Below are 26,387 nucleotides of genomic sequence, written 5' to 3'. Positions count from 1 at the left end.
GATTGCATATTCTCTCCCTGTGTTTGTGTTCTGAAGCAATAATTGTTCCTGAACTAATAGAAATTCTTTTCCTATGACCAACATATTCTCTGGAAATCAATAGCTCTTTACCAAAGACAGATGAAGACAAACCCAAATTAATTTCAGTTAGTCACTTGTGAGTAAAGATTTTTTTTCCTATTCACATTCTTCTCTTCCTCCCCTCTCAATTCATTCTTGAATCTTAAGCCCTCAATCAGATCCCCCTTTAACCTTTTATATTCCAGGGGACACAAAGCTGGCTTAATATGTCAAGCACTAGTTTACAGAACTTTTCTCTATCATCTGATATTTGGAGCCCTGTTGACATTCAGATTACTCCTGCCCTGTAATTCTTGCATGTGGCCAAATTATAAGACCACAAGACTATGGGATATAGGAGCAGAATTAGGCCATTTGACCAATCGAGTCTGTTCCACCACAGCGAATATGTTTCTCAACCTCATTCTCCTGCCTTCTCCCTGTTACCCTTGATCCACTTACTCATTGAGAATATCCATCTGAAAATGGAGTGCACAGAACTATATACAGTCCTCATTTTATGCAATGATTTAATTAGTAATCTCTAATTCCACAACTAAAATTCTACACGCACTAGGACTTGTAAACCCATATTTCTTAAATTCATATTAACAAACCCCACAAACTTCTTGCATCTTGTGTTTTTAATCCCAATTTAATCTATCACATACTTTAACACACACTATTGCTAATTCAACAAATGCTTTACCATAATACTCCTAAGTTTGTAGCACACTTCTGATGTGCATCATTCCAGCCTGTGATTCCTTAGTATGTTCCGTAAATCCAGTTTACAGTCCCGTAATATGACATTGTTTGATTATGATGCCATAGCACATTTTGCAGTGAGGGATATAATGGTTGTGACTGCAGTGTAAATGGGCTTGCTTCTAGGTTCAGTAAACTTAGTCTTCCTCCGAACCTGCAATTAGTCAGAAGACAGCTTCTAATGAGGCACATCAGCAGCAGGAATTAGAAATGTTATGGATTTTTAGAAGGAATTCAGAGTCTCATTCTTGGAGGCTGTCAGAGAAACAGGGAACAAATGAACCAGTAAAACTGATGAAAGCGCCAGTTGATTTTGCAGATATTAAGTTCTTGAAAGGGAACCATGGGAAAACTGGTCTAAACCTGCAGAGCATCAAGTCCCCGAAAACAACATGATAGCAGTCAAAGCTGGGCCGAGCATTGCTTCATCCTGGTTGAGAGTACAATGTGGAATTGACTGTCTATCCATATTGTTAAGCCATTCCTGCCCCATGCCCCAGCATGCCCACAATCCTGTGAGCAGAACATGAATGACGATTAGCCCCACATGTGGAGGGTGTCTCATTGAGAGGGTTTGAGAGGACAGCAGTCTGGAACAGATAAGGCTTTTCATTCCCTTGTATCCTGAAAAATGAGAAGCCTTCAAAAATGAGATAACAAGAGTCCAGAAATAGCATATTCCTGTTAGGGCGAAAGGAAAGGCTGGTAGATATAGGGAATGCTGGATGACTAAAGAAATTGAGGGTTTGGTTAAGAAGAAGAAGGAAGTATATGTCAGGTATAGATAGGATAGATTGAGTGAATCCTTAGAGTATAAAGGCAGTAGGAGTATACTTAAGAGGGAAATCAGGAGGGCAAAAAGGGGACATGAGATAACTTTGGCAAATAGGGTTAAGGGGAATCAAAAGGATTTTTATAAATATATTAAGGCCAAAAGGGTAACTAGGGAGAGAATAACGCCCCTCAAAGATCAGCAAGACGGCCTTTGTGTGGAGCCACAGTAGATGGAGGAGGTACTAAATGAGTATTTTGCATCAGTGTTTACTGTGGAGAAGGACATGGAAGATATAGACTGTAGGGAAATACATGGTGACATCTTGAAAAATGTCCATATTACAGAGGAGGAAGTGCTGGATGCCTTGAAATGCATAAAAGTGGATAAATCCCCAGCACCTGATCAGGTGTAACCCTAGAACTCTATGGGAGGCTAGGGAAGTGATTGCTGGGCCTCTTGCTGAGATATTTGTATCATCGATAGACACAGGTGAGGTACCAGAAGACTGGAGGTTGGCTAACGTGATACCACTATTTAAGAAGGGTGGTAAGGACAAGCCGGGAACTATAGACCAGTGAGTCTAACCTCGGTGGTCAAGTTGTTGAAGGGAATTCTGAGGGACAGGATGTACATATATTTGGAAAAGCAAGGACTGATTAGGGATAGTCAATATTACTTTGTATGTGGGAAATCATGTCTCATGAATTTGATTGAGCTTTTGAAGAAGTAACAAAGAGGATTGATGAGGGCAGAGCGATCTATGTGGACTTAAGTAAGGCATTAGACAAGGTTCCTTCATGGGAGATTGGTTAGCAAGAATAGATCTCATGGAATACAGGGAGAACTAGCCATTTAGATACAGAACTGGCTCAAAGGTAGAAGACAGAGGGTGGTGGTGGAGGGTTGTTTTTCAGACTGGAGGCCTGTGACCAATGGAGTGCCACAAGGATCGGTGCTGGGTGCACTGCTTTTCGTCATTTGTATAAATGATTTGGATCTGAGCTTAAGAGGTGTCGGTAGTAAAATGCAGATGACACCAAAATTGGAGGTGCAGTGGACAGCAAAGAAGGTTACCTCAGAGTACAATGAGATCTTGATCAGATGGGCCAATGGGCTGAGGAGCAGCCGATGGAGTTTAATTTCAATAAATGCGAGGTGCTGCATTTTGGAATAGCAAATCAGATCAGGACTTATAAACATAATGGTAAGGTCCTGGGGAGTGTTGCTTAACAAAGAGACCTTGGAGTGCAGGTTCATAACTCCTGGAAAGTGGAGTCGCAGGTAGATAGGATAGTGAAGAAGGCGTTTGGTATGTTTGCCTTTATTGGTCAGAGTATTGAGTACAGGAGTTGGGAGGTCATGTTGCGGCTGTAGAGGACATTGCTTAGGTCACTTTTGGAATATTGATGCAATTCTGGTCTCCTTCCTATTGGAAATGTGTTGTGAAATCTGAAAGGGTTCAGAAAAGATTTACAAGGATGTTGCCAGGGTTGGAGGATTTGAACTATAGGGAGAGGCTGGTTAACCTGGGGCTGTTTTCCCTCGAGCATCGGAGGCTGAGGGGTGACCATAGAGGCTTATAAAATCATGAGGAGCATGGATAGGGTAAATAGATAAGGATTTTTTCCCCCCTGGGGTGGGGGAGTCCAGAACTAGAGGACATAGGTTTAGGGTGAGAGGGGAAAGATAAAAAAGGGACCTAAAGGGCAACTTGTTCATGTAGAGGGTGGTGCATGTATGGAATGAGCTGCCAGAGGAAGTGATGGAGGCTGGTACAATTACAACATTTAAAAGGCATCCGGATGGGTATATGAATAGGAAGGGTTTGGAGGGATATGGGCCGGGTGCTGGCAAGTGGGAGTAGTTTAGGTTGGGATATCTGGTCGGCATGGATGAGTTGCATCGAATGGTCTGTTTCCATGCAGTACATCTCTATGACTCTGTGAATCTATGAAAAATCCACCTCACCCCTCGAGTTTTCTTACTGAGTCAGTACCGTACCTTTAAGATAGATGTGTGTTCTGCACTGTTTCTCTTACAGAGAAGTGCTACATGGAAACATAGAAAATAGGTGCAGGATTAGGCCATTCTGCCCTTTGAGCCTGCCCCACCATTCAATAGGATTCTGGCTGATCATGCAATCTCAGAATCCCATTCCCACCCTCTCCCCATAACGCTTGATCCCTTTAGCCCCGGGGGCCATATCCAGCTCTCTCTTGAACCTATCTGGTGAACTGGCCCCAACAGCTTCCTGTAGGAGAGAAGCAGCACGGTGGCACAGTGGTTAGCACTGTTGCTTCACAACGCCAGAGACCCGGGTTCAATTCCCACCTCAGGCAACTGACTGTGTGGAGTTTGCACATTCTCCCCGTGTCTGGGTGGGTTTCCTCCCACAGTCCAAAGATGTGCAGGCCAGGTGAATTGGCCATACTAAATTGCTCGTAGTGTTGGGTGAGGGGGTAAATGTAGGGGAATGAGTCTGAGTGGTTTGCGCTTCGGTGGGTCGGTGTGGACTTGTTCGGCCGAAGGGCCTGTTTCCACATTGTAAAGTAATCTAACCTAATCTAAAAGCCCACAGGTTCACCACTCACTGAGTGAAGAAATTCTTCCTCATCTCAGTCCTGAAGGGCTTCCCCCTTATCCTTAGATTGTGACCCCTAGATTTGGACTTCACCAACATTGGGAACATTCTTCCCACATCTAGCCTGTCCAGCCCAGCAGGATTTGTTTCTATGAGATCCCCCTCATTCTTCTAGATTCCAGTGAGTACAAGTCTAGTCGATCTAATATACCTCATCTGTCAGTCCTGTCATCTCAGGAGTCAGTCTGGTGAACCTTCACTGGATTCCCTCAATAGCAAGAATGTGCTTCCTCAGACTATGAGGCCAAAACTGCACAACATGTGGCCTCACTAAGGCCCCGTATAACTGCAGCAAGACATCCTCACTCCTATATTCAAATCCTCTCCCCATTGAGGTATTGGAATATCTGCTTCAGAAGCAAAGGGTAAACTGCTTACAGTTCTCCATGGGTATTCTTTTTATTACATTAGACAAAAGAAGTGTGAGTGGGCAGAGTCAGGCTCACAGAACCAAGGGACTTTAAGTTTTACTTTCAATTGCTGTTCAGTTAGTTGAAGATTTCTGCTTGCTGCAGAGTTCCAATCTGTGAGAGTGAAGTCAGAGACAAGAGGCTTCCTCTTAAAAGAATCCAAAGGAGCAGCTTGTTTCTTTCTTCTGGACTAGAGAGAGACAGCATGTGAGAATCGTAATGAAAGCAAATTACTGCAGATGCTGGATACTTTGACAAAGGGTCAGTTGGACTCAAAATGTCAGCTGTTTTCTCTCCTGACAGATGCTGCCAGACCTGCTGAGATTTTCCAGCATTTTCTCTTTTGGATGTGAGACTCGTAGCTGTTTTGCTGAATTGAAGTTTTGCCAAAACAAATGTGTTTATGGGATGCTGCTTATTGGAACAATTGATGATTCGTGGTTAAATCATATATTATCTTGTTTAGTATTTCAATAGAGTTAAAGTTAGACCTACTCTTTTTTTTCTGTACTTTAACTGTATTAGGAACGAAATGTGTTTTGATTAAAGCCTAGTGGTGGACAAATAGAATCGCATCTGGAACCTTACAGTTGCCTTTAAAGAAGTGATGGTTTAGGCTATCTCCTTATAATACTTTAGAGATGGACTGGTCTGGTCTGGTCTGGTCCGGTCTGGTCCATAATATCATCTTTCGAGAATTAAACAGTGCCTGCTACTTTTCAGTAGTGTCGCTGCCATTCTCCATGGGTTATCCTGAGCAGTGAGCACTGGCAGATCACTCGTCAGCCATCTTACCCAAGCCTGACCCCGTCCTCATCCTGAGGGTAAATATGTGCCTTTCATTCCCGAATGTTTCCCCACGCCAGCTCATGGAACCCAAGTGGGCTCTGTTGAAGAGTCATCTAGTCTCAAAACGTTAGCTTGCTCTCTCTCCACAGATGCTATCTGACCCACTGTGATCTCCAGCATTTTTTGTTTTCAGATGAGTCTGCAGAATAAGTTCATCCCATTCCTGTGTCCCTCTGTCTTACCAGAAGTGTATGACAAACACACGGGTACCGCAAGCATGGGAATTTCACTCAATCAGGTGAAATATTGGTGTGCAATTTCAGTCACTTTGATGCTGTTGACTTCGAAAAAGGCAATATAGCCATACACCTTACAACCCAGACACAGGCAATTCAGTCCATCTGTTCCCTCCTTGTCTTGGTGCTGCAGATAAACCTCCTCCCTGCCTACATCACCTCATCCTATCACCCCATCCTTTTTCCTTCTGTTTTGTCTGGATCCAGCCTCGAATTCTCATTTCCCCAGCTGGTCTCTGATACAGAGTAATACCAACGGCAGGGGCTCAATTCCCACATCGGCTGAAATTACTGTGAAGGACTCTCCTTGCCTGAGGCATGATGACCCTCAGGTTGAACCACTACCAGTCACCTCTGTCTAACGAGAGAGCAGCCCGATGGTCTTGTGGGATTATGGTCACCTTACCTTTATCTAGCCTCTCTCTGCATGCATTCAGCTCAAGCATTCCCTGTGGGATTGCATTCCACATTCTCCCTGCTCTCTGGGGAAGAAGGATTCTCCTGAACTCCCTTTGGATTTATTGATGTCTCCTAATTCTGTTATCTTCACAGGTGGAACCACCTATATACCTACTCTAACAAACCCCTACCTGTCTTTCACAGCCTTGGTCAGTTCACCTCTCAGCCTTCTCTGCTCAAGAGTAAAGAAAACTGTTCACATCTTCAGAATTTTCCAGCTAGCTAACTCTGCAGCAGCCAATAAACTTCCAACAAGATTCCAATATCAGAAGTATGTTCGATGACAAGGAAACCTGGTTTGCAGTTTTAATTCAACTTTATAATTCGCCAGGCCAATGGCAAGAATTCATCTGTGCTTAGAATTGGGACTTTGGACTTTTTACATCAGTTTGAACAGAGAGTTAGGCCTTGGTTAAACATTTTCTTTGAAAGTCAACATTTTAATTTGAATTGAATCTCAGGTTAAAGTTCTCCCTCAGTACCAAGTTGTCAGGCAGGCCAGTGTACCCTGATACTGGATTAGTGGTGCTGGAAGAGCACAGCAGTTCAGGCAGCATCCAACGAGCAGCGAAATCGACGTTTCGGGCAAAAGCCTGAGTCCTGCTCTGGAAAGGGGCAATTTAGATTCTGTACTCACCAATCTGAAGTGGAACTTGAGCCTTCAATTTCCTGACTCAGAGATGACATTATGGTAATAGATTTCTTTTTGCTTTCACACATTTTAGCATTTCCAAGTTCTCAGCTCAAATTTTTGCAAAACGTTCTTTAATTCAAATTACTCACCCATTTGTGGATTTAGATGGTGGTCTAATTGAGGGGGCAAAGTTCAATGTAACAGAAACTGGGAACCAGAGACTGATTGGCATTTATTAAAGAGGTGACTATACTGTTTGGAAATTGTGTGGGATTTGACCTGAAATTGACATAGCAATATGAAATAGAATCACTGTCATTTTGCTGTTGATCATCCCAGGTGATAATTGCCAAACTGGATTTTGAAGTATCAATGACCTTCTGCAGAATATAGACAAACCTTAAGTACAGGAGCAAAGTGACTTGAAAGGCAGACTATCCCCGATCCGATAATGCAACTCTGAGCTGGGACATTGGGAGCTCTGATTCAAAATACCTCCCTGAACCAACACTGACCAAAACAAGTTAGCACTCTGTTCCCCTCGTGCTGGCATAGAGTCAGCAGAGGTTCTTTGCTCAAGTCTTGGGAGTGAGTCTACCGACCGAGAGAAGAGAGCTTTACAGCTGGAAAAGGAAAAATACTTCCTTCCCATGGGTTGTACTTAAATTACGATTTCTTTTAAAATTGTAAGAGATGCTTAGAAAGGAGCTGCTCCCCTTCATTGAAGGATTAATAACAAGGGGGCATCATTCTGAGGTGAGGGCTAGGAAGTTGAGAGGAAAACTTTTCTCACCCAGAGACTGGTGCTGGTCTGAAATGCCCTGCCTGGGGGTGGGGGTAATTGAAGAGGGAAACCTTAGAAAGTATTTGGATGAGTCTTTGAAGTTCATAACATTCAAAGTTATGGGCCTAGTGAGAGAAGGTGGGACTAGTCCTGATTTAGTTCAGCCAAGGGGCTTCTTCTGCACTGTATAATTTAATGACTTTTTTTTAAAAGTATTTTCCAATTTGGTGCATGTTTGTGCAGACCTGCTGACTAATTCTCAGAAAGTGAACGAATTTAAGTTCTGACAAAGCCTTAAAGGCTACGATTTACCTGTAGACCAAAGTATCATCAGTGGTGCTGTTGTACTGGATTTGGTACATCCGGATCCCAGGGATTGGCCGTTGGGAGGGCCACCGGATAAGGGCTGATGTTGTGCTCAGTTCCGTAGCCACAACTTTCTTATCCTGCAGACTCTTGGTGTCAGTGCCGTTGGAAGGTGAGCCGGATTTGGTGGATGTGGTGATGTCGGATGACCCCGGGGCGGGCTCCTGCACTTGGTTTGTGAGGTTGACGAGATGGGGCAGTGGGATGATTCCGATGGTGATGTTGGTGGTTGATTCTCCAGCTGCATTGGAAGCGATGCAGGTGAACATGCCGCTGTCTTTCAGAGTCGTGATCAGGATATCCAAGGTTCCGTTGTCGTATATCATCGTCCTGGACGTGTTGGAAAGCAGCTTCCCCTCTGGCGAGCTCCAGAGAATGGAAGGGTCCGGATCCCCGATCGCTTTACACTTCAATGTCACACTCTGCCCCTCCATAACAAACGTCTTGGTCGAATAAAGCCGTGTGATGAGAGGGGGTTCACAAGTAAAGTCATCCTCTGAGATTGACCAAAAATATTTCCCCATCAAGTGAGGCGGTGATGCACAGGTCTCCAGGTCATCTTTCCTTGTCAGGCGCCTCAGCCAGAGTAACTCACAATTACAATGCAATGGGTTTCCACCAAAGCTGAGCACCAATGAGAAGTACTGAGTGCCTTTGGCATTAACCAGTAGCTGAGTTCTTAAGAAAAGAGGATCAGGAGGAAGTTTTTGTAGTCTGTTGGATGTCATGTCTAATCGGCCTAGCTTGTGGAGAACAGAGAATGTCCCTTCTTCGATGTGGTCAATTAGATTGTGATCCAAGGTGAGCGTGTTCAGATTGACCATTTTGGCAATGGCCACCCAAGGAAACTGCTCCAGGTTATTGTAGGACATGTCCAGATCCTCCAGGCAGGTGATGAAGTCGTTAAAGGATCCTTCCGAGATGTAGCTGAGCTGATTGTTGTTCAGGATTAGGTGGCGGAGATTCACCAGGCCTTTCAGGTGGTCATTCACAAGCTTGGTCAGTCTGTTACTGTCCAGGTGTAGAGCCCGAAGACCGCGGAGGTCACCAAAGGTGAGAGGCATGATCTGGCTGATTGTATTCCTCGACAACGTGAGGTGGACAAGGCTGGTCATGTTGGCAAAGTCTTTCCTCTTCACCGTGGTGATGAAGTTATCGGTTAGGCGCAGCTCCACCGTCCTCCTGTCGATAAATGGAGGCACAAAGAGAAGCCCAGTTTTGGCACAGAGGATGGAGAGGGAAGGGGAGAGGTTCTGGCAGATGCAACGCTTTGGACAAAGCTGAGCCTTGACAGTCAAACTGAGCAGGAGCAGAGAGAAGAGGAGCCTCTCCATGATCAATCAGATCAGCAATTCTGGAAAAGGAATAAAATAACAAAAGCAGGATTACAAACCTTTGAAGTAACTGACTTGTTATTACAGAGAATAGGAAGATTTCCCAAAACAGCGTCAGATACTTAATTGCTCAGCTTGGTGTCTCATTGTACTGAACAATCTGAGTCATAATTGCTTTCTTTGAGGATACATCTCACTGATCGTGGGCATATTTTTCCTCCATACTAACCAACCCTCCCTCAAAACGTTTCACCCAGCCTGCACCTTTTTTTTGACATTTCTACAAAATGTAGGAACAAGAAAAACAAAATACTAACCACTGTTCAAAAGTTCGACTATTTTGATTTCCTTCTTCGTCTCTGCTGAGATGTTGGCTCAGGATTAGCAGCATTTTCATCAATGCTGGCTGCTCATGCAGTGTGTACTCAAGTGACAAACCACACTCAAGAGGTAGAATGCTTTATAACAGAGAGGGAATTAAAACAAAGTCCCATCCAGTCCCATGCAGGAACACCCACACTGTTCAATGTGGAAGCCACTCCATAGTATCAAGCCTGAGGCAAGACTAATGGCTTTCCCATCCTTCCTTAAGTCAACAGTGTTGGATGAGCTGGACATCAGAATGTCTTATCTGGGTTATCATTTGAGAAGGTCACACACTCTTAGAGAGATGGGGGTGGTAAAATAGGAATAACCCCAAAAGCAAGATTATTTTACATGTTGCAAAAATCGGGCGAATCACCGTTAACTAACTGCGGCCTTGTACGATACTGCTTTTTTCACACCTTCCTATTCCTGTCAAAGGGAAGTGTTAACCTTAGCGAACAGACATGTGGTGTAAGAGTACAAACAGACCTTTTAGCTCATTAATGCTGCTTCACTTTCTCACCTTCAGCTTTAAGTGTCTGGTTTTAAACAGCAGACTTGAACAAATTATGGTTTCTAATTATCATCTCATACTTGTGCGACAGTAGATTTGAGAATCTTATCAAACTTTTCTACATTCACCAATTCATCTCCAGAATTAACTACAGAACTGCCACCTGTACTTATCGATGGGGAGCAATGACAGCTCCTCCCCACCCATTGCTTTCCTTCCTTTGATCTCGACATTTCCACCCTCCCAACCCCCACCCAGTTGACCCTCATGTCCTATCTTCATCGGTGCTTCCTGCGCTGGATACCAGGATGAACTCTCCCTATAACTGGGCCCAAGCAAACACCCTCACCACATGCAGACAACTTCACCGTAATCTCTCGCGCCATTTCCCACATCTCTGATCTGTCTCGCTGCTCATAATCATCAGGTACTGGATGAGCAGAATGCTCCTAAATGTTCAGAAGATCAACCTCATTGTCTTCAGTCCTTGCCCCAGCCTCTGTTCATGCAATCACCATTGCTCTTCGGTGATGTCAACAGCCCGAGACTAGACATGACTTATCTTGCAACCTTGCTGCTTCATCTCATCACAAGATGACCTTCAGATGACATGTCACTCTATCACTAAGACCGTACCATCATGCCATCTGCCATGCCTCAGCTCCATTTGTTACTGAATGAAAGCCTCACCCATGACTTTTGTCACCTTGATACACAACTCCTCCAATGGCTTGTCTTCTACATGCAGCCCTCCATCAACTTAAGGTCAACAAAAACTTCTGCTGCCATGTGCAATTCCAACCAACTTGTGTTCCCTAGCTCTGTCTGCGCTCGCTCACCTGCATTGGCTTCCAAGCCACGACGGCTCAGTTTTAGAATGATCACCCATGAACCCCTAACCCCTACTCCACCCCCAACCATTCATATATCCTCTTCCAAACTATCACCTTGGACATATACATGTTCATGTGCTTCTGGCCTCTTGAGTATCTTTGAATTCAGTCCCTGCAATGTTGTGAAGGCATTAGCATGATGGTCATCTCCCATCTAGCTAGTCACTTAGAAAGCCCTGCACTACTGGGGAGACAGGTTCAAATCCCAGTGCAGCAGCTGGTGGAACTTACTTTGTTCATTAAATCCCTGATTACCGTTAGAGAACCATCCACTTCACCAATGCACTTTAGGGAAGCAAATCTGCCATCCTTACCAGGTCTGACTCTAGAACCACAGCAATGTGCTTGCCTCTTAATTGCCCTCTGAAATTGCCCACCAAGTCTCAGTTCAAGGCTAATCAGGGAGGAGCCTGTCAATGATACCCATATCACATGGAAAAATAAATAAGAAGTATTGGTGTCTCTGCATTCAGTTGTCTTCTTTCAAGATATTTTCTCTGTCCTTCTTCTTTAAGAGCTCCTTAAGACCTTTGATCAAATTGTAAATATGGATTCAAAGTCTTTGATCCAGCTTTCACTCAACTATTGTCATAGCTCACTTTCATTCTCCCTTTGTACAGCTCTGTAAATGCCTTGGAGGGTCTTGCCACTTTAATACAAGGCACCATTATTGATAAAAGCGAGAAGAACTGCAGTCACTGTAAATCAGAAACAAAAACAGAAACTGCTGGGAAAACTCAGCAGGTCTGGCAGCATCTGTGCAGAGAAATCAGTTTATGTGTCAGGCTGAATGACCCTTCCTCAGAATTGGGGGTCACGGTCCAGAGGGAGCTAAGGAGGAAGTGGCTGGAGCTCTGTAACGTCAAGGTCAGTTCACCAGACCACCATGGCACCGCCCACATCAGCTGTTCTGAGGAGTCATTCAAACCGAAACATTAATTCTGACTTCTCTCCACAGATGTTGCCATACCTGATGAACTTTTCCAGCAATTTCTGTTTCTGTTTCACTGTTATTGATACCTCAGTCCAGGCAAGTTGTGAGACACTGAGCTTGGATGAGATGTGCCCACATTGGCATCATGGTGGACACACCTTCACTTGTGTCAGGACATGCCCAGCTGCAGTTTCAGTCAGTGCCACTGCATAACAATCTCAAGCAAGACCCCAGCTGAGTAATCTACTGGACAGAGGTACATAGAGACCTACTGCATCCATCAACTGCTGAGGGAACTGAGCACAGCCCCTATTGTCGGGATGTGTACACCTCACTGCATTGAGTCAAGTGAGGTCAGCCAGCTGGACAGTATAGAACCAGAGTTCTCTGATTGGGGCTGTTAGCATGCATCAATCAGGGAGCCCTGGCTGACAGATAAAAAGGGGTGTGACAGAGATTCTGCCACTCTGTGTGCTGGCTCTGGGGAGGGTCTACGAGAGATTTTTGAGATGATTTGTAGCTCAGGTTGATGACATGGATGTGAGTTTGCTCGCTGAGCTGGAACATTTGTTTTCAGACGTTTCGTCACCATGACTAGGTAACATCATCAGTGAGAGTCTCCAGTGGAGCGCTGGTGGTATGTCCCACCTCTCTATTTACAGGTCTGGGTTTCTTTTCTACATTCATGAGAAATCTTAGAGGCATGGCATTCTAACCAGAATTCTACCAATAAACGCATCAGTTTAGATCCTATCTATGTTCCCTTGAAAAAAGAACTGGAAATGACGTCACCCACCTTAAAAAGCCAAGACCTCTAAATAGAGAGGTGGGACATACCACCAGCACTTCACCAGATGATGTTACCTAGTCATGGTGACGAAACATCTGAAAACAAACCTTCCAGCTCAGTGCGCTAACTTACATACTTAGGCTATACTAGAGTCAGGGGCTGTATATGTGTAAATAGAGGGTGACTTGATTACGGGGTACCAGCCTCTGTGGGGTTATATCACTCACCACCGGATCACCCAGCTCAGTGTTTGTTAAACACAACACAAGGACAGTTCCTGGTCTACATCAGGTATCAGTCCCAGCGGAACCCACAGTGAATGTAGGAGCCTGAGTAGGTAATTCAGCTCCTCAACGCTGTTCCTGGTTGATGCAGGTGAGTAACTCTCGTTTTAAATTTGGAGTGAGTAATTCTCAGATGATTAACACAGCTATGAGCACTGAACATTAATTATTCATCAAGCACATAAACCTAATCATTGACGTATTAAACATGATGTTTTTCAAACTGTGCTAGTACAAGGGAGTAAAAATATATTAATGTTTGCTGACAGTTCAGACTCTGTGGAAACCTTATTGCAGACATCCCCCCCTCCCCCCCACCCTGATGGATCTGCTGTGTATGAAAATACATCACAAAAAGAGTCAAAGAGACAGCGATGAGGAATTCAGAAACAGAGTTACGAGCAGTTGTTACATTGGAATACATCTTTTATGTGGATGTTCACTGACATGGGGCAATCATACAGGCGCGCTCAATAGATTTAAAGAGGGATGTTTGTCCTAGTAAAGAGACAGTTTTTGTTCAAATGCCTGTTAAATTGAGAGTAGAATTCAGAGCACTTCCTAAAGAGCAGATTGCGCTTGATAATTCAGTTGTAAGAAAGTTATCTTGCAATCGGGAGCCTTTAAAAAGAAATAATATCATCACAGAGGCTGTTTAAAATTTCCTACGACTGAACAGGAGCGGTGGTGCATGTCCCTGTTTGGAGAAGCACATTGCAACCTTGTAATCAGACTTCATATCCATACAATATCCGAGTGGGGTTTGAAGGATGAAGAATCTTTCCAAAAATATGGGAAGATAGGGGAAAGTTCAGCTGCTGAGCCGGTAGCCTTTCTGAGCTCAGTCTCGCCTCTGTTATGCTATCTAGCCTACAGGCAAAGATAGTGCTTCCCCATGTGCATTGTGTGAGGCACAGGTCAAGGGACCGAAAGCACCAATTGTGTTTCATTTCCTTTCGAATCAAGACCTTGCTGTGGGAATGGAAGATTATTTCTTCACCTCTGGAAATGCAACATTTCCCTGCAAATGAAATTCAGGTCCAGAGTCATCTGCAGTTTAGGTGGAAGATGTCACTTGAGGGGTAACATTTCTGTTGGAATACAAAACAGAGCAAAACCTTTTCTGAAATGGGTCTTTCTTGGCTGATGACTGTACTCGGTGTAGTCATGTATGAACTGATTGGTGAAGGCAGCATTTTCTTATCTAGGCACTGTCCCATATTATCACCGATCTTAGCCAGAACTAGACCTAGTGTCTGTGTGTGTGAGGACAAAGTCAGGAGTTACATGATGCCAGGTTATACACCAACAGGTTTATTTGAAATCACTAGCTTTCAGAGCGCTGCCCCTTCAGGCTGGGAGATTTCAGGATGTTCATGATCGAAGCTCAGATGTGAAACTGATGAAAAGCCAAAGGCTGAGTGAGGTTTTTCCACTGAACTGCACCTTTAGAATAAAACAGAAAATCAAGACTTACATCTATATAGCACCTGTATTGACCACCACTGCCTCAAAGAGTGAAAGCCATTGTCATAAACAGATCAGCAGAGTCATTGATAAAAGGTGGTGTAAATGGTAGAGAAGCTTAAAACAAATTTCAGATTTGGTTTTTACAAGATGGCAATCAGCTGAGCTCAGAATTTCAGAAACCATTTAATCTGCACATGCAAACACCAGGCATCATGCTTCAGCTGACAAAACAGTGACGGGCCTAACAGGACTTTCCTAATTTATTGATGGATCCGGTGTGTTCTGCAACCCTGTAATTTTTATCTAATTATTTCGTAGCTCACTGTTCTAACCTCCACAGCTCAAGCCTCAGCTGACAATCTGTCGTTTTCCATCCCCTTTTTTTCAAACTCTTAAATCTGCCAGCAAGAAATAATAGGTTCTATTTATCGGAGGCAGCTTCCCTCTGGAATTAGTGGAAATTTTTAGATTCCTGTCTGGGAGTGACGGGCGCTGTGGGGAAGGCTTAGGTGACAGTGACAGCAATACACATTGGCTCTGCAGCCCGACATCACTCTAATCCCTATGCAGATGAGACTGAAACCAATCACATCTCTTTGATCCCCTTTTGTGATGGACTCTGGAGTTTGGATTATTTGAGTCAAGGGACAATCTCACTTCACAGAGGCCACAAGTGGCTGAGAAGAGAAATGAAAGTTCCTCATGTAATTGTTGAGAATCTTCTTTGAAAGAAAGAGCAGAAAGTGATCCATTATAATTTTATAATGTTCACAATCCCTTTAGTTTTGCATAAATCAAGCCTTGTAATGGAACCTAGAATGTGGAACAGTACAGCACAGGAATAGACCCTTCAGCCCACCATGTCTGTGCCAATCATGCTGTCATTCTAAACTAATCCCATTTGCCTGCCCATGGTCATAGGAGTTAGGAGCAGGAATAGGCCATCAGGCCTCTTGATCCTGCTCTGCCATTCAATAGGATCATGGCTGATCTTTTCATGGATGCAGTTCAACTTACCCGCTCTCGCCATAGCCCTAATTCCGTTACTGTTCAAAAATCTGCCTTTGCCTCAGCTGCGTTCCTGGGCAGGGAATTCCACAGATTCACAACCCTCTTGGTGAAGAAGTTCTTCCTCAATTCAGTCCTAAATCTGCTCCCCCTTATTTTGAGTCTCTACCATCCCCCAGCTCTAGTTCTTATGGTCCATATCCCTCTCGTCTCTGCCTGTTCGTGTGTCTGTCTTAATGTCTGTCTTAAACATTGTTATTGTACCCACTTCTACCTCCTCCCCTGGGACCAGGTTCCAGGCACCTATCACCCTCTGTGTAATAAAAAACTTGCCTCGCACATCTCATTTAAACTTGCCCCTCTCATCTTCAATTCTATGACCACCAGTATTTTGCATTTCTACCCTGGGAAAAAGACTCTGACTATCCATCCTATCTGTCTCTCCTAATGTCATATACTTTTATCAGGTTGTCCCCCAGCCTCCACCAGTGCAAACAATCCACGGTTGTCCAACATCTTCTTATAGCCAATACGCTCCAATCCAGGTAGCATCCTGGTGAACCTCTTCTGCAACCACTCCAAAGACTCTATGTCCTTCCTGTAGTTGATAATCATAACTGCACACAATACTCCAAATGTGGACTAACAAATGTTTTATACAGCTGCAACATGACTTTCCAAATTTATACTCAGTGCCCCAACTGATGAAGGTAAGCATGCCATATATCTTCTTTACCACTTTCAGGGAGCTACAGACTTGCACCCCAAGATTCCTCTGTATATCAATATACCTACCGGTCCTGCCATTTACTTTCCCTTGAATTTGACCTCCCAAAATGCATCACCTCATGCTAGCCTGGATTCAACTCCATCTGCTACTTTGCTCAACTTTCCAACTGCTCTATATCCTGCTGTACCTTTGACAATCTTCCTCACTATTTGCAATTCCACCAAATTTCATACCATCTATAAACTTACTAATCAGACTGCCTACATTTCATCCAGATCATTTACATATATTACAAACAACAGCAGTCCCAGCACCTGTCCTTGTGGAACACCACTAGTCACAAACCTCCAGTCAAGAAAACATCCCTCCTCAACTGCCCTCTGTCTTTTATGACCAGGCCAATTTGGTAACCATCTTACCCACTCACTTTGAATTCTATGTGACTTAATCTTCTGGACCAACCGACCATGAGGGACCTTGTTGAATGCTTTAGTAAACTCCATGTGGATAACATCCACCACCATACCCTCATCAATCATCTTCGTCACTTCCTCAAAAGAAACTCAATCAGTTTTATAAGACAAGACCTCCCCTGCACAAGACATCCTGTCTTAATAAGTCCATATCTTTTTCCAATTGTAAGTAAATCCAGTCCCCAAGAATCTTCTCTGATAACTTCCTTCCTGCTGACATAAGGCTCATCAGCCTATAATTTCTTGGACTTGTCCTTTTTAAACAAAGGAACAACTTTGGCTATTCTTCAATCTTCTGGGACCGTGCCTGTGGCTAAAGAGAAGAGAAGACAAAGATCTCTGTCAAGGTCCCAGCAATCACCACACACACATGTGCACACACGCACACATGAGCATACATGCACGTGCACACACACGAGCACACATGAGCACACATGCACGTGCACACACACGAGCACACATGAGCACACATGCACGTGCACACACACGAGCACACATGAGCACACATGCACGTGCACACACACGAGCACACATGAGCATACATGCACGTGCACACACACGAGCACACATGAGCACACATGCACGTGCACACACACATGCGCGCACATACACACACACGAGCTCATGCGCACACTCGCATACGCACATGTGTGCGCACACACACAAGCACAAACGCAAGCACATGCATACACGCACATGTACACTTACACACTTGCGCACACACACACACACACACACAAACTCACATGCACACACACAGAGGTTATATTCACACAGCAAGCTCCCACAAGCAGCAGTGTATTGTGACCAGTTGATATGGTTTTGTTCTCTGATGTAGACTGAGGGATACATTTTGGCCAGGTCTCCCAGGAGGACTTCCCTGTTCTTCTTGGAAGAAGTTCAATATCTTGCAATCTTTTATTTCTACCTGAGCAGGAGATGGGTCCTCTGTTTAATGTCTGTGATGAAGAAGTATACTAGACTCAAACTGTTCACTCTGCATCTTTCTCTACAGTTGATGCCTAACCGTTTCTGGGTTTTGTTTCTGATTTCCAGGATTTGAGCTATAGGGAGAGGCTGAACAGGCTGGGGCTGTTTTCCCTGGAGTGTCAGACGCTGAGGGGTGACCTTATAGAGGTTTACAAAATTATGAGGGGCATGGATAGGATAAATAGACAAAGTCTTTTCCCTGGGGTGGGGGAGTCCAGAACTAGAGGTTTAGGGTGAGAGGGGAAAGATATGAAACAGACCTAAGGGACAACGTTTTCACGCAGAGGGTGGTGCGTGTATGGAATGAGCTGTCAGAGGAAGTGGTGGAGGCTGGTACAATTGCAACATTTAAGAGGCATTTGGATGGGTATATGATATGAAGGGTTTGGAGGGATATGGGCCAGGTGCTGGCAGGTGGGACTAGATTGGGTTGGGATATCTGGTCGGCATGGACAGGTTGGACCTGCTGTACATCTCTATGACTCTATCTGCAGTATTTAGCTTTGGGTCCCTGTGTATCAATTACAAAACACTAGCGTCCAAGTTCAGGTGGTAATGGGAAGGCAAATGGAATGTTGGTCTTTATTTCAAAGTTGATGGAGTATAAAAATAGGGAGGTTTTAATAAAACTATACAAGGCATAGTCAGGCCAGAACTGGAATACTGGGAGCAGTTTTGGTCCCATTATCTCAGAAAAGAGAGATTGGCATTACAGGCAGTCCAGAGAAGGTTCACTCGGTTGATCCCAGATATGGAAGGACTGTTTTATGAGGAAAGGGTGAGTAGGTTGGGCCTGTACTAGTTGGAATACAGAAGAATGTGAGATAATTTCTGAAACTGGCAAGATCCTTCGAGGACTTGACAGGATAGATGTGGAAAGGTTGTTTCCCCGTTTGGGAGAGTCTAGGATCAGGGAGCATGATGTCAGAGTGAGGGGTCACCCACTGAAGGCAGAGATGAGGAATTTCTTCTCTCAAAAGGGAGTGAATCTGTGGCATTCTTTACCACAGAGGGAAGGGAATCAAACATTATGGGAAAAGGCAGGAAGGTGGAGTTGAAGATTATTAGATTAGCCATGATCCAATTAAATGTTGGAGCAGATTTGATGGGCTGAATGGCCTACATCTGCTCCTACAACTTATGGTCTTATTTATCTCCATGCTTTGTTTACACCAGAAATAGTGCATTTATCCCTGTGGACCCCTGACCAATTTAAGAGGATTTGCAATGTGTAGATCCTGCCTGGAGATTTGGCTTTTGCTGGTTACTTTGATAAATTACTGAGCCATTTCAGTGGTATATTCCTCTTCACCTAGTTAACTTAACTGAGTTATTGGAGCAGTGACAGTAACTAGCAGCTACATATCACAGTGACCTATCATACAGAGGGTGTCATTTTCAGATTGAGGTCAATGTGATTTGCTGTCAATTAATTCCACAAACAGGTACCATCCTCTGTGCTAAAGTGAATTATATTTTCTCAAGACAATGACAAAATGAAATGAAAGATCAGCATTACCAGTAAATCTTGACCGCAAAAATATTCAATTAAATTCATTTTTTAAAGTTGGTCATTTATTATGAGTTGCAATAGTGGAATTGTATGAATGGTTGGGACAAAACCCATACAGACACGGGAAGAATGTGCAAACTCCACACAGACTCACCAAGAGTGGAATGGAACCCAGGTCCTGGTGCTGTGAGGCAGCGGTGCTAACCACTGAGCTGATGATGGTGAGCTGCTTTCTTGAACCACCGCAGTCCATGTGCTGTGTGTTTACCCACAATGCCCTTATGGGGGGGAATTCCAGGATTTTGACCCAACAATAGTGAAGGAACGGTGATATATTTCCGATCAGGATGGTGAGTGACTTGGAGGGGAACTAGCAGGGGCTGGTGTTCCCATGTACCTGCTGCCCTTGTCCATCTAGGTGGAGGGAGTATGCGTTTGCAAGATTCGGGTTTTGGTGAATTGCTGCAGTGCGTCTTGTAGATGGTACACATTGCTGCTACTGAGCGTCGCTGGTGGAGGGAGTGGGTGTTTGTGGATGTGGGGCCAAACAAGTGGGGGCTGCTTTGTCCTGGATGGTGTTGAGCTTCTTGAGTGTTGTTGGAGCTGCCCCCATCCAGGGCAAATGGGGAGTATTCCCTCACACTCCTGACTTGTGTCTTGTTGATTTTCTTACGGACCAGATCAGATCCTCTCAAAATATATTAAGAAGGTAGCCTAGACCCTAAATTTTCTTATTTTAAAGGTAAATGTCAGGTGCTGTTTCGCAGATGTAATTTGATTTGTCAATCCACTCAACATCAAGCAAAACATAATTTATGCAAATACTATAGTTAAAATGCAACAAAAGAAAGAGGAATTCAGAATTATTAACTCAATTGGAAAACTTAACAAAATAATAGAATATTTTACTCCTAAACAGTAGCTGTTCCAATATAGTAACATCCCATAAACATGCCCTTGGCAAAAGGCAACTTCAGAAAATAGACGTCTCCCAGGTCACCCAGCAGCAGGAAGAGAGTCCCCAGCTTCCAGCTGTAACTCAACGGGAGAAAAAGTTGCTTCCACTTCTTCAAGATTCCAACAGCAACTGCTGCTGAAAGCTAAAACTAAAGGTTCGGATTCTGTGAAAGTTTGACCCCACCCATTCAGGCTGCTTTTATTGTTCCAATTTCTAAAAGAAAACCCAAGGATTCACAAGCTGTGTATTCTAGTAACTCTGGTAGACTGCTCAGTACCTCTGCCTTAAAACCTTCCTTTAAAAACAACAGGACAAAATAACCTCTTAAAGCCACAGTATCACCACACTGTGGACAGGCTTTGAAGAGTCAGGGGGTGAGTTACTCACTGCAGTATTCCCAATCCCCAACCTGTTCTTGCAGCTTCTGCATTTAGATAGCTGGTCCAGTTCAGTTTCTGGTTGTTAGAGATTGTGATCCAGCATGAGGAGGAAGTGAGAGAAATGCAGTCAGGCAGCAATAACATTCCTGACCTACTCCCACTCCATCGACTGATGGTTGGGGAAGATAATGAAGCTTCTGAAGTGTCAGTTCAGACACACAATAACAGCAAAATGCAGTTACTACTCTGTAATGAGTGGAGTACCCTCAGACTTCAATTAAGGTAATAACTTCATCTCAGGCAGAGGAGATATAATTTATGCAACTAAAATCAGTTCTGTAGTACACACAGAGCAAATCTATATTTATACATATTTCAGAACATTAATCCCTTTTTGGTCTTATGAACAACTTAATTAATTTGAAAATACAATGACAATCTTCAGAGTCCATTGGCAGGGTTCACACATCTCTTCTTCAAAGAATGAACTTCATCAGAGAGAGATATGGTATTAAACTGGAAACAAACATCTGTTCCTCAGTGAGCTGCTTCCACTCAGACAGATTCCACTGGGTAGCAACATTTCATGGTAGCCTGTTCCACATCACTGACCCCTCACTTTAAATTCAAATGGCTACTAAGGACATTTCCCTTCATCTCACATCTGCTGGGCAGTTCTGTGTTGTCAGACAGACATAAGCGGTCCTCTCGTTAATTTTAAATACCAGAATGGAGAGTGAATACTAGATGGTCAAACAAGTGTCAGGATCCAGTGTGGATGTGACCTACAATCTTGAAGGTCGGTTCTGGGAGAGTTTGGCATTCTCAAAGAGGAGGAAGTGGGATATCTGATTGGCTGTTGGTTTGTGCCAGTTATGATCCTTAAGGTGCTCATCAAATGGTCTGTCTGGTGGAGAATGGAATTTTAACAGTTTTTTCCATTGAAATCAAATACTTTTGTGTGTTACTATACATATACATGCCATTGGGTTGACTCAGAGCCAAACAAAGCTGAACTGTTATCGGGTCAAGGAGTTCGACAGAACAGAAACAGACTCATCATCCTCCATGTCTGGTTGATACAAAAGTGTTGAACCAAAGGCTCTGTTTCCATGCTGTATGATTCCATGACTCACTGGTTCCACAGAGATGACGTTGTTGATCTTTAAGGGTACCCCATTCTCTCCCTAGTTTTTTTTTCAAGAGAAGGTAGATGGGATCTAAATGGATGTGTTAGATGGAGTTCTGGTTAGAATGCCATTCCTCTAAGAATTCTCATATGTGTCTTTGTTTCATCTGTTCTAGGATATGTGTGTTGTCCCAGTCAAAGTGGTGTCCTTCTTTGTCTGTATATATAGAAACTAGTGATAGTGGGTTATGTCTTTTGGTAGCCAGTTGGTGTTCACGTATCCTGGTGGCAAGTTTCCTTCTAGTTTATCTGATGTAGTGTTTTTTTACAGTTCTTGCATTGTATCTTGTAAATGATGTTAGTTTTGCTGGTATTATCTAATGGATCCTTTAGGTTACTTTACACAGAGGGTGGTAAGTGCCTGGAACACATTGCCAGCAGAGGTAGTAGAGGCAGGCACTGTAGGTTCATTTAAGGTGCATCTAGACAGATGCATGAGTAGTTGGATCGGCTCAGTCTTGGAGGGCTGAAGGGCCTGTTCCTTGGCTGTAAGCTTTCTTTATTCTTTGTTCATTGGTCACTGTTTAAGTGTGTTGGTGGGCTTGTGGGCTACCATGATGCTAAGGGGTCTGAGTAGTTTGGAAGTCATTTCTGATATGTCTTTGATGTAAGGTAATGTGACTATTTGGTTTGGTTGTGTTATGTCTGTTTGTCTGGGTTTGTTTCTGAGGAATTGGTGGATTGGGTTTATTGGGTACCTGTTTTTCTTGAAAACCTTGTATGGGCATTTTTCTTCTGCTTTTCGTAATTCTTGGGTGCTGCAGTATGATGTAGCTCATTGAAATAATGTCTTGATGCAGCTCCGTTTGTGGGTGTTGGGATGATTGCTTCTGAAGTTAAGTATTTGGTCTGTGTTTGTTGTTTTTCTGTAGACTCTGGTTTGAAGGTCTCTGTTAACTATGTTCAAATGTCACATCTAGGAATGGGAGTGTTGTCATTCTCCCCCTCTTTTGTGAATTTGATGCCTGTCAGGATATTGTTGATGGTGTTATATGTTTCCTCTATTTGTTCCATTTTGTGATGACAAAGGTGTCACCTATGTAGCTTGGGTTGGATTGATGGGAGGGCAGCTTGTTCAAGTCTCGCCATTACTGCTTCCGCAATGAGCCCTGATATTGGTGATCCCATCAGTGTTCCATTGATTTGTTTGTAGGTTTTGTTATTGAATGTTGTGAATCTTTGGAATGCTGAACTCCAGAGAGCTGTGGATCATTGAGAATCTTCAAGGCTGAGGTTGGAAAATGTTTGGACACAGAGAGAATCATGGATAGAGCAGGAAGGTGGATGACAGAATAAAAATTATCAGCTGTGACCTTGTGACCTTATTGAATGCTGGAGCAGGTTCAAAGGACTGAATGGTCCCTTCCTATTGGTCAGCCGAAACTTCATTCACAATACTGCACTCCAGATATCCTATCTGTTTCCTGGATCTCAATGTGGATTTCCCAGTTCATACATGACTCTTAAAGTTCTGCTACCCCTTAGAACTATACTTCGTAATGGCAGCTAGTGTCTGTGACCAAGAAAGAGATTCACATGTGACCAATTTTTAATGATGAGGTGTTTAGTTTGACTTAGTATGGTAACATTCACACCACACAAAGGCCAGACTATGATCATCACCAATGAGAGACCATCTAACCATCGCCACTTGATATTCAATGGTATTACCATCAATGAATTATCAGCACCCTGGAGTTACCATTTACCAGAAACTCAACTGGACTAGCTATATAAATACATAGTGGCTACAAGAGCAGGTCAGAGGCAAGGAATACTGCAGAGGGTAACTCACCTCCTCATTCTCCAAAGCCTGTCCACCATCTACAAGGCACAGGTCAGGAGTGTGATGGAATATGCTTCACTTGCCCTGGATGGGAGCAGCTCCAACAACACTCAAGAAGCTCAACACCATCCAGGACAAAGCAGCCCCTGCTTGATTGGCTCCACATCCACAAACACCCACTCTCCCCCCACCACCGATGCTCAGTAGCAGCAGTGTGTACCATCTACAAGATGTACTGCAAAAACTCACCAAAGATCCTCAGACAGCACCTTCCAAACCCACGACCACTTCCATCTAGAAGGACAAGGGCAGCAGATACATGAGAACACCATCCCCTGCAAGTTCCCCTCCACTCAACATCATGGCTTGGAAGTATATCCCATTCCTTCAGTGTGGCTGGGTCAGAATCCTGGAATTCCCTCCCTAAGAGCATTGTGGGCCAACCCACAGCACATGGACTGCAGCGAGTTCAAGAAGGCAGCTCACCCCCACCTTCTCAAGGGGCAACTAGGGGCAGGTTCCTGAGCCCAGCCAGCAACACCCACATCCTATGAAAAAATGAATAAAAGAAAAATGCAAGCAGAGAAGAAGCTTTATTTCCAGCTCAGTTCAGTCTTTCTTAATTGGGCAGTAACTCCTGTGAGTGTGCACTTGTAAAACTAACAGGCTTCATTACAGTGTGTGAGTGATTGACAATCTTCTGAAATGTCTCTCATTGATTAACTCAGGTTGATAGCTGGGTCCTCATTAAACAAACAGTGATGGGCCAGGGCATCAGCACTTTTTTCTCATTATGTTAAGTAGTTCTGCAGCTTGAACATCTGAATAAATGGTATTGTTCATGAGGACTCTTCCAAAGAACATTAATCAGAATATATGCAGCTGGTCAAGTTTATTGTACAATCTCCCAACTCAGTGTGAACAGACTTTATATCAGACAATACATTCATCAATTATAAGGGAGTATTGTGGTCTCATTGTACCAGAGACTCAGGTTCAATCCCATCCTTGGATAGCTGTCTGTGTGGAGTTTGCATGTTCTCCCTCTGTTCATAACAGTGGGTGGCACGGTGGCACAGTGGTTAGCACTGCTGCCTCACAGCGCCAGAGACCCGGGTTCATTTCCCACCTCAGGCGACTGACTGTGTGGAGTTTGCACATTCTCCCCGTGTCTGCGTGGGTTTCCTCCGGGTGCTCCGGTTTCCTCCCATAGTCCAAAGATGCGCAGGTCAGGTGAATTGGCCATGCTAAATTGCCCATAGTGTTAGGTAAGGGGTAAATATAGATGTAGGGGTGGGGTATGGGTGGGTTGCGCTTCGGCGGGTCGGTGTGGACTTGTTGGGCCGAAGGGCCTGTTTCTACACTGTAATGTAATCTAATCTAATCATAAGATACTGGAGTGGAAGTAAGCCATTTGGCCCATCGAGTCTGCTCTGCCATTCAATCATGGCTGATATGCTCCTCACTCCCTTGTCTCCTTATCTCTTCAACACATTACCAATTAAAAATCTGCCTAACTCCTCCTTAAATTTACTCACTGTCCCAGTATCCACTGCACTTTGGGGCAGTGAATTCCACAGATTCCCAACCCTTTGGGAGAACTAGTTTATCCTCAACCCTGTTAGAAATTTGCTTTCCCATATCCTAAGACTATGGTTTCCTCACGCAGTCCAAAGATGATTCCTGATGAAGGGCTTATGCCCGAAATATCGATTTTCCTGCTCCTCGGATGCTACCTGACCTCCTGTGCTTTTCCAACACCACACTTTAAAGACTCTGCCAATACTGACTAACCAAACACCCCAATGAATGTCAAAATGCAGGGCTAGCCAGGGCACTCGGAATAAAGGGGGAATTCCAAACAGCATCAAGTGGTTCAGGATTGGCTGCATGTAGAGCCTGAATGGAAGCAGGACATGGCGGAGGGAGCCAATCTGATGTGAGGAGATTGTGTGCTCTCTGAAGTATGTTCTGCAGGCTGTCAGTCCAAGATTAAAGCTGGCAGGGTTTACAGCAGTTGCTTAGACTTCAGGGGAACCTGGCAGCTGAAGGGAGTCAGTTAGTTTCAGGAAAGTCCCTTTGTAGCTCTGCTTGTGGGCTACGAGGAAGCGAGAGTCCTTCCTTAGCCCCCATCACATCCCCTTTGTCAATCATAGCCTTTTCATACAAAGAGCCCCCCTCCCCCACTTTAACTTTTACAGAATGAGGGAGCAATCCGTCTGTTGTTGTGGGCCTTTCGGGAGGTGGAGGTGGGGAGAGGGTTGTGAAATATTCAGATCATTCGCCACAGATTTATACAGCCCTGCTCCTGTTCTGGGTCCTCACAGGCGGCATGGTGGCTCAGTGGTTAGCACTGCCGCCTCACAGCGTCAGGGACCCAGGTTTGATTCCACCCTCAGGCGACTGTGCAAACTCCATACTGACAGTCTTCCCGTGTCTGTGTGGGTTTCTTCTGGGTGCTCCAGTTTCCACCCGCAATCCAAAGGTGTACAGGTTGGGGTAGATTGGTCATGGGAAATTCCCCTTAGTGTTCAGGGATGTGCAGGCTAGCTGCATTAGTTAGGGGTAAATATAGAGTAATAGGGTAGGGGAATGGATGTGGGTGGGTTACCCTTTGGAGGGTCAGTGTAGACGTGTTGGGCTGAATGGCCTGCTGCCACACTGTAGGGATTTGAAGTTCCAAGATAAGTGCACTGCTGTGACTAGACGCTGAGCTGGCCAATCAGGCTGTGCAACCTCCCCGGCCACCCCACCCTGTCCAAGACACTGCCTAGACTGATGCATCCTCCCCTT

General features: G+C 44.3%; 1 protein-coding gene across 3 annotated transcripts in view; it reads right to left on the bottom strand.

Annotated features, from left to right (window-relative positions):
• The window catches only part of LOC140454651 (leucine-rich repeat and fibronectin type III domain-containing protein 1-like protein), a 238,908-nt gene that overhangs the window by 14,382 nt on the left and 198,139 nt on the right, over positions 1 to 26,387 (bottom strand). For all 3 annotated transcript variants that reach the window (XM_072549568.1, XM_072549570.1, XM_072549569.1), the window contains exon 2: positions 7,929 to 9,336. In XM_072549568.1, the coding sequence (XP_072405669.1) occupies positions 7,929 to 9,316 (1,388 nt within the window). In that variant the 5' untranslated portion in view covers positions 9,317 to 9,336. The remainder of the gene's footprint in view (positions 1 to 7,928; positions 9,337 to 26,387) is intronic.

This window comes from Chiloscyllium punctatum, chromosome 29, assembly GCF_047496795.1.
Source record: "Chiloscyllium punctatum isolate Juve2018m chromosome 29, sChiPun1.3, whole genome shotgun sequence".
NCBI lineage: Eukaryota > Metazoa > Chordata > Chondrichthyes > Orectolobiformes > Hemiscylliidae > Chiloscyllium > Chiloscyllium punctatum.
This window is presented reverse-complemented; position numbering and strand designations above follow the sequence as displayed.